We start from the raw sequence: 12,054 nt of genomic DNA, 5'->3' as shown, positions 1-12,054 counted from the left end.
GCACAGCGCTTAACAGTGCCTCCAAGTCCGGGGCAACGACGGAGCCTCCTGCCACACAGCGCTTCGCTTCTCAGTGCTACACAGCGCGCTCCGGTCCCAGTGGCGGTGACCTCAGGGCCAGTTTCAGTCGGCTTGCGCCAGAAGCAGAGGCAATCACAGAGCCCTCGGGAGGATCACGGGGCAAGCAGTGCTGAGGGCAGGCACAGCGTTGCAGGGCAAATCTTGAGAGTGGTGTTGCTGTTCCAAAGGGCAGTCTTTAAAACGCTGTGGTCCAAGGTCAGGCAGTTTCCTTTAGCTTAACAAGCATTTGCAATGCAATAGGTCTCACATTAGGAAAGTTTGAGCTATTGGTCTTGTTAATGACAAATATTTTATGTGTGTGTTGGTTTTGAAAATAGCGAAATTAATAGCTTTGTCATTTACAATGCCAATAGTTTTAACTTTCGCAAATATGACACCTATAGCATTTGTAATGCATTATTTGTTGTATTTACATGACTTAGATGTATTAATATTACAAATAACAATGGCTTATTTTTTTAATAATTAATACTTTAATAAAAGTTATTGTAATTTATAATGGCAACAGCTTAAACTTTTGTAAATAACTTTTGGGAAGATTATGTTCAGTGTATTTTATTGTGATGAAAATCCAAGAACAGCAGTGAAATATTAACACCTTTTTATGACATTTGTAATAAAGCTTGAAACATTGAGAGAACATATTAGAACCAGTTGTTGTTGAATGGTTGCACAGAGTGATGCTGTGGCGCTGAGTGATGCTGTGGCGCCCCGGTGTGATGTCGTGGTGCCCCGGTGTGATGTCGTGGTGATGCGAAAGAGTGAGGGTGTAGAGAGAGAGGGGAATGGAGAGAGGGGAGTAGAGAGAGGGGAGTAGAGAGAGGGGAATGGAGAGAGGGGAGTAGAGAGAGGGGAGTAGAGAGAGGGGAGTAGAGAGAGGGGAGTAGAGAGAGGGGAGTAGAGAGAGGGGAGTAGAGAGAGGGGAGTAGAGAGAGGGGAGTAGAGAGAGGGGAGTAGAGAGAGGGGAGTAGAGAGAGGGGAGTAGAGAGAGGGGAGTAGAGAGAGGGGAGTAGAGAGAGGGGAGTAGAGAGAGGGGAGTAGAGAGAGGGGAGCAGAGAGAGGGGAGTAGAGAGAGGGGAGCAGAGAGAGGGGAGCAGAGAGAGGGGAGCAGAGAGAGGGGAGCAGAGAGAGGGGAGCAGAGAGAGGGGAGCAGAGAGAGGGGAGCAGAGAGAGGGGAGCAGAGAGAGGGGAGCAGAGAGAGGGGAGCAGAGAGAGGGGAGCAGAGAGAGGGGAGCAGAGAGAGGGGAGCAGAGAGAGGGGAGCAGAGAGAGGGGAGCAGAGAGAGGGGAGCAGAGAGAGGGGAGCAGAGAGAGGGGAGCAGAGAGAGGGGAGCAGAGAGAGGGGGGCAGAGAGAGGGGAGCAGAGAGAGGGGAGCAGAGAGAGGGGAGCAGAGAGAGGGGAGCAGAGAGAGGGGAGCAGAGAGAGGGGAGCAGAGAGAGGGGAGCAGAGAGAGGGGTGTAGAGAGAGGGGTGTAGAGAGAGGGGTGTAGAGAGAGGGGTGTAGAGAGAGGGGGGTGTAGAGAGAGGGGGGTGTAGAGAGAGAGGGGTGTAGAGAGAGAGGGGTGTAGAGAGAGAGGGGTGTAGAGAGAGAGGGGTGTAGAGAGAGAGGGGTGTAGAGAGAGAGGGGTGTAGAGAGAGAGGGGTGTAGAGAGAGAGGGGTGTAGAGAGAGAGGGGTGTAGAGAGAGTTAAGACGAAAGGAGGGTCCGGCTGGGAAAGAGGCTAAAAGGGCTGAAAGGGAGGGGAGAATGCACGTAGCACATTCCAATGAAGTCTGGTGGGGGGTGGGGGTGGGGAGCAGGCATATGGTGTTTTAGTGAGCAGCCTTTGATGTGCGAGCGAGTGGGAGGGAACAGCAGGGGGCGGAGAAGCAGATTGCCTTAGCAGAGAGTGTGTAGCAGCAGAGAGTGTGTAGCAGCAGAGTGTAATATAGAGGGGGAGGACAGGGTCAAATGAGGCCGCTGGTGCGCACCAGGAGAACAGAAAGATGGCGACAGAGACCAGGGCAGGCCTCAGGATCCCAAATGAGCACTGGAAGAAGCTACACCTTCGCCTGGGCCCAGATTAGTACAGCTCCTTGAAGTCCTACAGTACACCTGCTTGCTTTAGACAGACATAACTATTAGATGAAAACATTTTCAGATCTGAACTTGCGCCTGGCGAACACCAGAGGACGTGGGTTGGTTGATGGACTGGAAGTATTATTACACTCGTACCACCCACTATCCACCCGACATTCACCCAGGTAGGTTGGAGGGTTGCAAGACCCACTTTTTGTGCAGTTAGATAAAGCGCAAAGTTGGCTCAATGGCATTAAAGCGCTTTACACAGGAACCACGCAATACATGTGTCTAACATATAAAGGATAAGTGATTTGGCCGGAATCACTGGATGTTGACCCTACAAAAGGCAGAACTCGGAATTTGTTCATTGGTATCACAGCCCACAGCTCTAGGCGCTAGAATGCATCTCTCCCACCTGAACACCTCCATATAGATAATCCGGGGAGTGGTATTCTGCAAGTGTAGATTTTCAGTACCTCTTTGCGTTACAGTGCTCTGACGGCGGGCAATGCGCAAAAGCGCTAGCTATTCAATGAGCAAAAAGCGCTAACTATTCAATGCGCAAAAGCGTTAGCTATTCAATGAGCAAGAAGCGCTAGTTAAGTAAGTAAATACATACAAAGAGCGGATTAGCCGCTAAAAGGCGTAAACACTTGTGATTTAAAATTCATGTATAAACACAAATCAAATAAAGTATTTACTTACTTAAAAAAAAGTGCTAGTTATTCAACGAGCAAAACGCGCTAGCTATTCAACGAGGAAAAAGCGCTAGCTATTCAATGAGCAAAACGCGCTAGCTATTCAACGAAAAAAAAGCGCTACCTATTCAACGAGCAAAAAGCGCTAGCTATTCAATGAGCAAAAAGCGCTAGCTATTCAATGAGCAAAACGCGCTAGCTATTCCCTGTGCCGTGGTGCTCACGCTTGCAGCGTAGCAGAGACCTGCGCGTCTCCAGCTGGGCGTATCATCCTTCCGAGGTCCACAAAAGGAGTGTTCTTACGCGGAGTGACGCTCACACCCACTCGTGAGAGCGCTGCATAGTTACGAGCCTGCTGCAGCATTCACGATAAGTTCGAGTGTGCAACAGTTGTGATATAATCGGGCCGCTCGTTGTCCCAAAGTATTCCTACAGGTTTCCCCCCCTCTGAGCCAACCTGTGTTTTCCAGTGGGGCTGAGGGGGCGGGTGGGATTAGAGGGGTCGTCAGAGGCAGTTGAAGGCCCCCCCTCCTTTATTCTCATGTTTATGCCGCCTGAATGAGCTTAGCAGGGAATGGGAAGTGAGGTTGGGGGGCTGGAGGGAGGCAGCCCCTGGGAGAAGAAAAGCCAGGCAGGTGGTAAAGAGCCGAGGGGAGAGGGTTGATTATTCCTCGCTGGTAATCCCCCATCCCAGCTCCCTGTCCTCGTCCCCTCTCTGAGGCAAGGGGTGGGGGGAGGGGTGAATGCGAGGGGCGGCCTGCAGATGTGGTGAGAGGCAAGAGAACACACTCGGAGAGAGGGTGTAACGTATGGCCTGTGTTACTTCTGAGCACATCACCGGTGTTAGCATTTCAACCTGAAAACGCCCTTTGAAAAGAATAACCTCCCCAGACTTGTCACAGCAGTTCAGCACACTTGGAACAATATCCTACCCAGACATACCGCTTTGCCGGACTCCTAATCAGACCCACTGAATAAGCTGAACTCTAAATGTAAGGCGGAATCAATCTCATACCTACTTTTCCCAAGCCCTTTGGTAACCCAAACCCCCAACTACCCCATTCCCTAACTCGGACACCCCTCCTTACCATAACCTAAAGCTAAGAATACTTCTTACTCCAGTCCTTAGCCGTATTTACTTGTTGAATTTAGTAGTGTTCTGTGTTAATATTATTATTTCAATTTATTTAACGGCCCATCAATAACTTTCGATTATGAAAACTGTAATAGAAAATAGTACTAAAACGTTAGTTGTGTATTGGTCTATTCACAGCTGATTTGCTTTACCTTAAAATCTAACAGGGTGTTTGAAAAATGGTAACTAGTTTCAACGTTCACAAGTTCCAGAATTCAATGAAAACGTGCACGACCATGTGCATTTAAAGTGCATGCTGGGATTTGCAGTCCTGTTAATTAGCCCATTTTCAATCAGGTCTGTAAATCTAGGCGGCTAAGGAGTTTGTGAGAGCAGGAAATAGGGTAAAACTTACCTGTCTGTGCAGCACAAACGCCCGGTGATACCTGCGAGGGTGCAGAGCACAAGAGTCCCTGTGCACCCGAAGAAACCAGAATAGGATCTGTGTGCTGGCGCGTAGATCAGCACTTTCGGTTCCAGCGCACGCAAGACTTCCGTTTACGGTACGATGTTATTGCGTGCGTATACCCACGGGCATTGGGTCTCATCACGTACATGGCCACAACAAACGCCTCCGTGTGCGCATGCGCACAGACACATTTCTACAGGAAGCCAGGCAACCTTTATTGGGACGGGGGCGGGCCAGACAAATACAGGAAGCAGACGGGAGTCTACCCCGCGCTCCTGTTCCCGCCGGCAGATTTGCGTGACTGCGTCTCAGAGCGGCACCCGCCTGTTGCTCAGAATGACCGGATGGCTGCAGAGGGACACGAACGAAGAACATGGTGAGTGGGGCGGGTCTGGTGGGGCGGCGGGGGTCTTGGTGCGCTTGTGTGTGTGTGTGTGTGCGCACGTATGCGACGGCGGGTTCTCTGTATGTATGTATGTATGTATGTATGTATGTATGTATCGGTGCATGCGTGCTTGTGTGTGTGTCTCTGTGTATGCGGCTGTGTATGCAGTGTGTGTGTGTATGCGACGGCGGGGATAGGTTCTCTGTATGTATGGGTGCGTGCATGGGCGCTTGTGTGTCTCTGTGTATGCGCATGCGTGTCTCTGTGTATGCGCATGCGTGTGTGGTGGTGGAGCTTCGAGGCAGGAGATAGGCACGGTGCCGTGCGCGCCCACGAGGTGCAAACTGCGCTCGTGCATATTTCGTGTCCTCAAAACTAAATACGGGTAGCAATAGGTCTGAAGCAGACACCTCAATGCTCACGCATTGAGAGTACGAACGTTGCAGAAAAAGCTAGACTCCAGCGAGTCCAGAACGCTGCCGCCAGGGCTCTGGTAGGTCTCCCTCGCCACACGTCTGTGGCTAGCATCCTTATCAAGCTCCACTGGCTCCCAATGGAGAAAAGGATACACTTCAAAACGCTATGCCTAGCTTTTAAAATCCTAAAAACGGCCTCCCCCCCCATGCTTTGCCCACTCTTGTCAATCTACGTCCCTCGGCGCGCCCTATGGTCAGAAGGCCAAAATCTCGCAACGGTTCCTCGTATCAAACTATCCAGGATGAGTGGCCGTTCCTTCAAATACCTGGCCGCCAAACTCTGGAACGGCCTCCCAGACCAGATCCGAGGGATACAAAATCTATTGACCTTTAGGAAAGCAATAAAAACACACCTCTTCGGTTAACATCTTCCTCCCCTCCTACTTTCCTATCCTCTGTCCCCTTTCATACAGTAAGCGCCGGGACGCCCCTTTGCTGGGGCAGCTGCGCGCTATACAAGCACATATAACATTAACATTAACATTAACGTCTGCTCGACCTAAAAAGGGTGCAGTCCCAAAAAGGCAATCTTTAAAAAGTTGAAGACTCTTTAAAATGTTGTTCAAAGAAAAGTAGTTCCTTTGGGATGTTGTGGAGACACTCTGGTGGTGATGTTGCAGTCTCCCATGCAGGTCAGGATCAGCAGACAGTAGGGCAGCTCAGCAGGTTGTGGGGCAGAAGTTCCCTGGAGCAGTCAGCCTCCTTCCCAGTGGCAATCCTCTTGCGCAGCAGTCCTCACTCCAGCAGGGATTCTTCCAGGTCCAGCAGTGTAACAAGAATGTGAGACCAGGACCCTATATTCTACAGTCCAGGGGCTAGAAAGTGGTGGAAGTCTCTGGAAAGGTCTGGGGGCAGGGGCTTCCGGAAGAGTCCAGGGAGTTCTGGTATGTTCCCTGCCTTCCCTGACCTAGCTGTCACATTGACAAGAGACAGGCCGTTAAGGCTACAGTGGGCAGCCCATCACAGCTCATCCCAGGGAAGAAGGTGTGAATCACCACTCCCACCTCCCAACCCAGGCAGGCTATCAGTATGCAGAGGGGAGTCTGCAGAACCTAATCTAAGTGTAGGCAGGAAAAGGTCCCCTTTATAAAAGTGGGATCCCTAGCGTAGTAATGCCCAAACCCTATATATCATTGGAAAGGGTTCCCCGCCCCGAGTCCAACAAGACCAAACATGACAGGCTTATTAGGTCCCATAAGGGGAGGTTCCCAATGTTAGCCTATGGAGGATTAAGCCTTACTGCGGTAGCAGTGTCTTGTGGCAGATATGCCAGCCTCACAAGGTTTTAGGGAAGAGCACCTGCACCTCAGCACTGTTTAGCAGTGGTGAGGCGCCCAGAGTCCTAAGTCCAACAAAAGGTATGGAAAAAATGGGAGGCAAAAGGGCAAAAAGGTAGGGGAAGACCACCCTACGGCTGACAGGTCCAACACAGAGGTTAAAGTTAGATAGAACCTTACTCTCTATTTGTGGTTGAGTGGTCGAGCAGTGAGGCACTATCAGAGGACAGTGTTAAGGTTTGATGTACACACTCAGTCAACAAATGAATTCACACACTCAAGAACTGAACTCTAAGGCAATTGTTTTTGTATAAAAATATATATTGTGGTTTTATTTTTTGAACCAAGAAAGCCTGGCACAGGTAAGTATTAAATACTTTTCAGTAATAAGTTGCTGGATATAGAACAGTTTGAAAATGCAATAAAAATTGTACTTTGTTTGATTTACAGGGGATGCAGTAGATTGCAACACTTAGCAAATACAGTACATTGAAATGAATCGGCTTTTTCAGTAAATTACAGGTAAGTCACTTTTTACGTTACTTTTCTAACTCCTTGCTGGATACCTAGATTCAGCACTGGGACATTTCCTGCAAATAGGTAAGTAAATAAGTTTTGGTTATTTGTGCTATTTTTAAAGAATATTTTTAGATTTCAAAACTCCACATTTAGAAACTTTAGAAACTTTTTGGAAGAAAATTGTCAATGTTATCTTAAGGAGGAAAAACAGGTTATTGGTTCACAGCTAAGTTATCTGTGGGAGTTAAGGTTCTGGGGTTAGACTTAGGGGTCCCCCAGGGTCAGTGATGCACTCTTGTTACACCCTCAGCGGCACTAGGACGGCTGGGTGCTTAGTGTTGAGGCCCATTGTTATCCAGTGGGGGATGGGGCCTCCGGTTGGTGGTTGCAGGCAAGCAGGCCACCGGGTTGTGGGAGCAAAGCTCCTAGGGTTTAGGTCAGGGCAAATGGCTTAAAGTAGCACAAAAGGTGCACCCTCAGCGGCACTGCGGCGGCCGGGTGTAGAGTGCTGTTTCGACGTTGGGTGCCCTGTTGTTTTCTATGTAGAACCTCCGGTTTGCCAAAGCACTGCAGGCAGGGAGACTAAGGACTTCTGGGTGCTACCACCACTTCGAGAGGTAAGTTGGGAAGTTAAGGGTTGGTTAGGCACTGTTGGTTTGGGCACACAAGGCCGTGGGGCATCAGGTGCTGGGGTGCCTTTTGGAGTCGGATCTTCTTTCCAGCTCCTGGTCGCGGTTAGGGGGGCCTTCTGGATTTAGGCTGCAGGCGTCGGCTGGAGGCTTGAGGCAGGTAAGGGGTCGCCGGATCTCGGGTCAGCATCGCCGGGGTGACATCCTCATGGTGTATTTCCACTCTAGCTCGGGCCGGGTTCGGCGGGTACAGAGTGGGCTGGATTCGCCGTCTCTGGCTGCTGTTGAACAAATCCAGTATTCACGGGAGAAGCAGTCTTTTGGAAGTGAAGGTAGGCAGGTCCTCCGGGGTTGTCGAGGTTGCTGGCTGCAGGACACACCAGGATTTCGCAGGAGCAGGTCTGAGGGGAGACAGGCCTGGTGCCAAGTCAGGGGGCGTCTTCCTCTTGTTAGCTGGCTGCACTGCTGTTCGGTCCTTCTACTTTTCTTCTTGTCGTTGCTAGATCTGAGGAAGCAAGGTTCAGGGTGCCCCCTAAATACCACATTTAGGGGCGTTACAGGTAGGTAAAGGGCAGGGACCAACGGGTCCCTTCCCTGGGGTGAGTACACCCCCTATCGTGCCACCCTCCTGTGGGAGGGGGTCAGGAGCCTGTCCCTGGTTGGTTGGGTCCCCCCATCCTCAAGATGGCGGGGACTCAAGAGTTGTGCTTCACCTCGCCTCTCCCAACGGAGTGGTGGGGTTGGCAGAGGTGGGCACACCTCTTTACCTCACTTGTTTTTCACGCCGGCTCTCCCGCCCAAAGAGGGGGGTAGAACCAGTGGGAACCAGTTGCTGAAAGCCCCAAATGGTCTGCGGAGGCTCACAAAGACGGCATGCCTTTGAGGCTTCCCCTTCGTGAACCCTGCCCATCCTGGGGGGGGGAAGGCATGGCAACGCATCCCAGAATGTGCATTGTTTCAGCCCAACCCCCCCCCCCTCCCCCTCCCCCCAAAGGCAGTGTGTGAGTATCAGGGTACAGGGCCTCTAAGGGTTGTACAGTAAGTGCTGCAGCCCTTAGAGGCATTCTCTGGTCACAGTGCCCTGGGTACCTGGGGTACCATTTACCAGGGGCTGACATGTGGCCAGAGATGCCAATTGGGTTTAGGCTTCAATGCAATTTTTGGGAAGGAACATAGGCCCTGGGTACCTGATTAGCAGGAGCCCAGGGCACATTCAGTCAAACAACATCAGCAATTCAGCAAAAAGTGGAAGCATACCATGCAGAAAGAGGGCACTTTCTCACAGTAGCAGGTTTTTGTGTAGCTCTCCCTGCTGGTCTCCTTGATGGTATACCTCTTTGCATGCCTCTGAATTGTAGCGCATCCATGGATCTAGCGGTCTTGTCCTTTTTTAATTGATTGAGGTTTGCATCAACCACACTTCCAAACAGTTGTTTCCCATCGTACGGTGAGTTAATGATGTAACTCTGCACTTCTGACTTGAAGCCTGATACTCTCAGCCATGCGTGCCTTCTTTCTGTGATACTAATCATAATTTGTCTGCTTGATGCTTCTGCAGCATCTAGGGCTGATTTTAAACATGTATTCGCAATGTTTTTACTTCTACAAAGTGGCTAGCTCGTCTTTGGAATTGTTCAGGTAGATTCTTTAACAATTCTTCTACCTCCTCCCAATGTTGATAAGCATGTCTATTTAGCAATGCATTGGAATTAGCTATCCGCCACTGATTTGCTGCACTTCTTTCTACCTTCACCCCTAGAAGGTCCATCCTCTTGCTTTCTTTGTCTGGAGGTGGTCCCACTGTTGTTGGTACATTTGCTCTTTTCCTTGCTGTGGAAGTAATAATAGAGTCAGCTGGTAGAGACCCTCCAATGTATATCGGTCCTTAGAGGAGTGCTTATATTTCTTTTCTGCTCTTGGTGTGATAGCCTTGCATGTTGCGGGCTCCTTGAATGCCTCCTTTCCCTGGTCCAGTACACTAGGCAGCATTGAAAGGAATTGATTTCTTGATTGTGTTGGCATCAAAATCTCTAATAAAAAACATGATTGCAGTTTTTCTTCCTCCAGCTGAACTCTATAGTTTCTGCTGCTTTTTTAATCAACTGGTTATACATGCCAATGTCATCTGGGGGTGAGGGCCTAGAAGGATAGGTTTCCACAGCCCCCTCAGGTGATTCAACTTCGGGATCTTGCCATTGGAGGTATTGATTCGCCGAGATCTCCGATTCGGCATATGTTTGTTCGTCATCTTCGACGTCTTCATCAAAGAAATATTATTTAAAAGTGGATTAATACATAAAATTGTGTTTCTTTTAAGTGACTCTCCGTGCTGTCTTTCATGAATTATAGGCCAGCAGCTGAGCAGAAGGACAGCATGTGAAATTAAAAAACAGGATAACATTTCTCTAAATAACAGCATATGGCAACATACATTCATGGCATAATGCTAGTATTTACTAGTGGATGTATTGTTATGTAACATTTGGCAGCTTAAATAGCTAAAACACGGCAGACAAAGTATGAGTGCGTGTCTATCAGTTAAATAGATGTGGAAATGTACCGTTTTACAACTTTATACGCAAGACACAAAAGAAATATGGATAAATACAGATAAAATGGACAAAAAATAAATATGTTTAAATACAGACTGAAATGGGCAAAAATAAATACCAGGAAATCGGTAGCTCTAATTATAACTGTCATCATCCTCCTACATATCGGGATTTGTGTTAGGAGAACCGGATGGTGTAATGTGTAAAGAATCTGTATATGGTATAATGGGTCTTGGTGAAGGAGTTTGGCGGGGTTTGGATGAATAGTGCTAGTAGCGATGGCCATTTTCTTTTTTTAGAAGGATTCTGTATTCAATGTCTGCCTTTCTTTTTAAAGGTATCACTGGTTTAGCTGTTGTGTCCAGTATCAAGATTTATGTGAATCTGCTTTTGTTTAGGATCCAACTTTTCCTTCATTTTCTCCAAAATTGGCTCCTGTGACTGTAAGGGAGCGTCTTTTTATTTGGGCGCCGAAATCTTTGGTGCCGAGCTGGATTTTTGCTTTTGCTTTTCGATCCGAGATGTTTCGGAACCGGAGGGGTATCATCTTGGCTCGGGCCCGAGCAGCAAGGCTCGACTTGCTGTTTCGGTGCCGAACCAGAAGGCGGGGCATTTGAATCAGTCTCTGTGCAGACCATGGCATGTTAGCAGTGGTGGCTCAACAGCTTTTTGTTTTGTTGGAGTGGGTTTGGTGAGCCAATGGGCTTTGGTACTCACTGCAACCGGTCTCTTGGGACTCAAGAGCAATCTCCAATTCAGAATCAAAGTCCTGGAGGAAAAAGACCTCTTCTTCCTCCACTGCCATTTCTTTCTGCTCCTGCTTAATGTCCTCACCGAAGATATTAGGGGTGTCCTGGATACTTTGCCGTTGCATGTCTCTCCGCTGAGCCAGATGGTCCCACAAAGTCTTTTTGGAACGGAACGACCAACACACGTCGCAGTCTTCCTCTTTATGCTTCGGGGAGAGACCGAGATTACAGACCATCTGATGGTCGGTACGTGAATATTTGGAGTAGAAGTCGAGGAAAGAGGTAGGCCCAAATGCCGCAGTTAAGACTTTTTTCGATAATATAGATGAGGTTTTCTCAGATTTCAACACAAAAATGGGGAGAGGCGATCGAAAACAATACCTACGAGGGTAGGGTGAATTGCGCACCAAAGGGATCCTGATTAACGGTTTAGAATTAAAGCAGCAATTTACGTTCAAACCTGATGCCAGAAAGAAAACAATCTAACAATGGAGCCGATGCCCATACGCACTATCACCGAAATGAGGAGTCATCTTACCTTGTGAGTGGAAAAGACTTCTTTGAAGAAAAACAACTTACAAAAATCAAGACCCAACAATACATGACAAAAGTAAGCAAAGCATGTGTATCTACAGCACACATGCCTTGAACCTGGTTTGTCTAGGGAGAACTATGATAAGAACAGACTTCAGTTGTAACTATAGTGTACCCAGGTTTTTTTTTTACATGTACTTACAGGTGGACTATTGCTTATGAAAACATCAAGCAAGTGTGTTTTTTCACTTAAGGTGTGTGTACGTTTTACAAAAGCATTTTTGAGTTCAATGAGCATATACATTGGAGCACTTTCTGGTACTTGATAAGCAGGTGCTAGATTGTAGATTTATCTTTTTACTTATTTGGTTTTCCCCTGAGCAGGATAAATTCAATATCCAGCGGCACAAGCTACATACCCCATATGATGCAGCATTATGTAAAGGTATTAGGCCTCCTTTGTCCTGCGCATTCACATCAGCCCCATTCTGTAACAGGAATTCAGCAACTTCCAAATTGTTGTAGCCAGCTGTGGAGAAAAAGTTTCCCA

General features: G+C 48.4%; 1 protein-coding gene across 1 annotated transcript in view; it reads right to left on the bottom strand.

Annotated features, from left to right (window-relative positions):
* LOC144752569 (poly [ADP-ribose] polymerase tankyrase-2-like) overlaps positions 1-12,054 on the bottom strand; it is a 446,314-nt gene that overhangs the window by 324,728 nt on the left and 109,532 nt on the right. Inside the window, exon 9 of the mRNA XM_078640458.1 lies at positions 11,924-12,033. Within this exon, the coding sequence (XP_078496584.1) occupies positions 11,924-12,033 (110 nt within the window). The remainder of the gene's footprint in view (positions 1-11,923; positions 12,034-12,054) is intronic.

This window comes from Lissotriton helveticus, chromosome 5_1 (genome assembly GCF_964261635.1).
Source record: "Lissotriton helveticus chromosome 5_1, aLisHel1.1, whole genome shotgun sequence".
Lineage (NCBI taxonomy): Eukaryota > Metazoa > Chordata > Amphibia > Caudata > Salamandridae > Lissotriton > Lissotriton helveticus.
The sequence above is the reverse complement of the archived record's forward strand: the minus strand, read 5'-3'. Positions and strand labels throughout refer to the sequence as shown.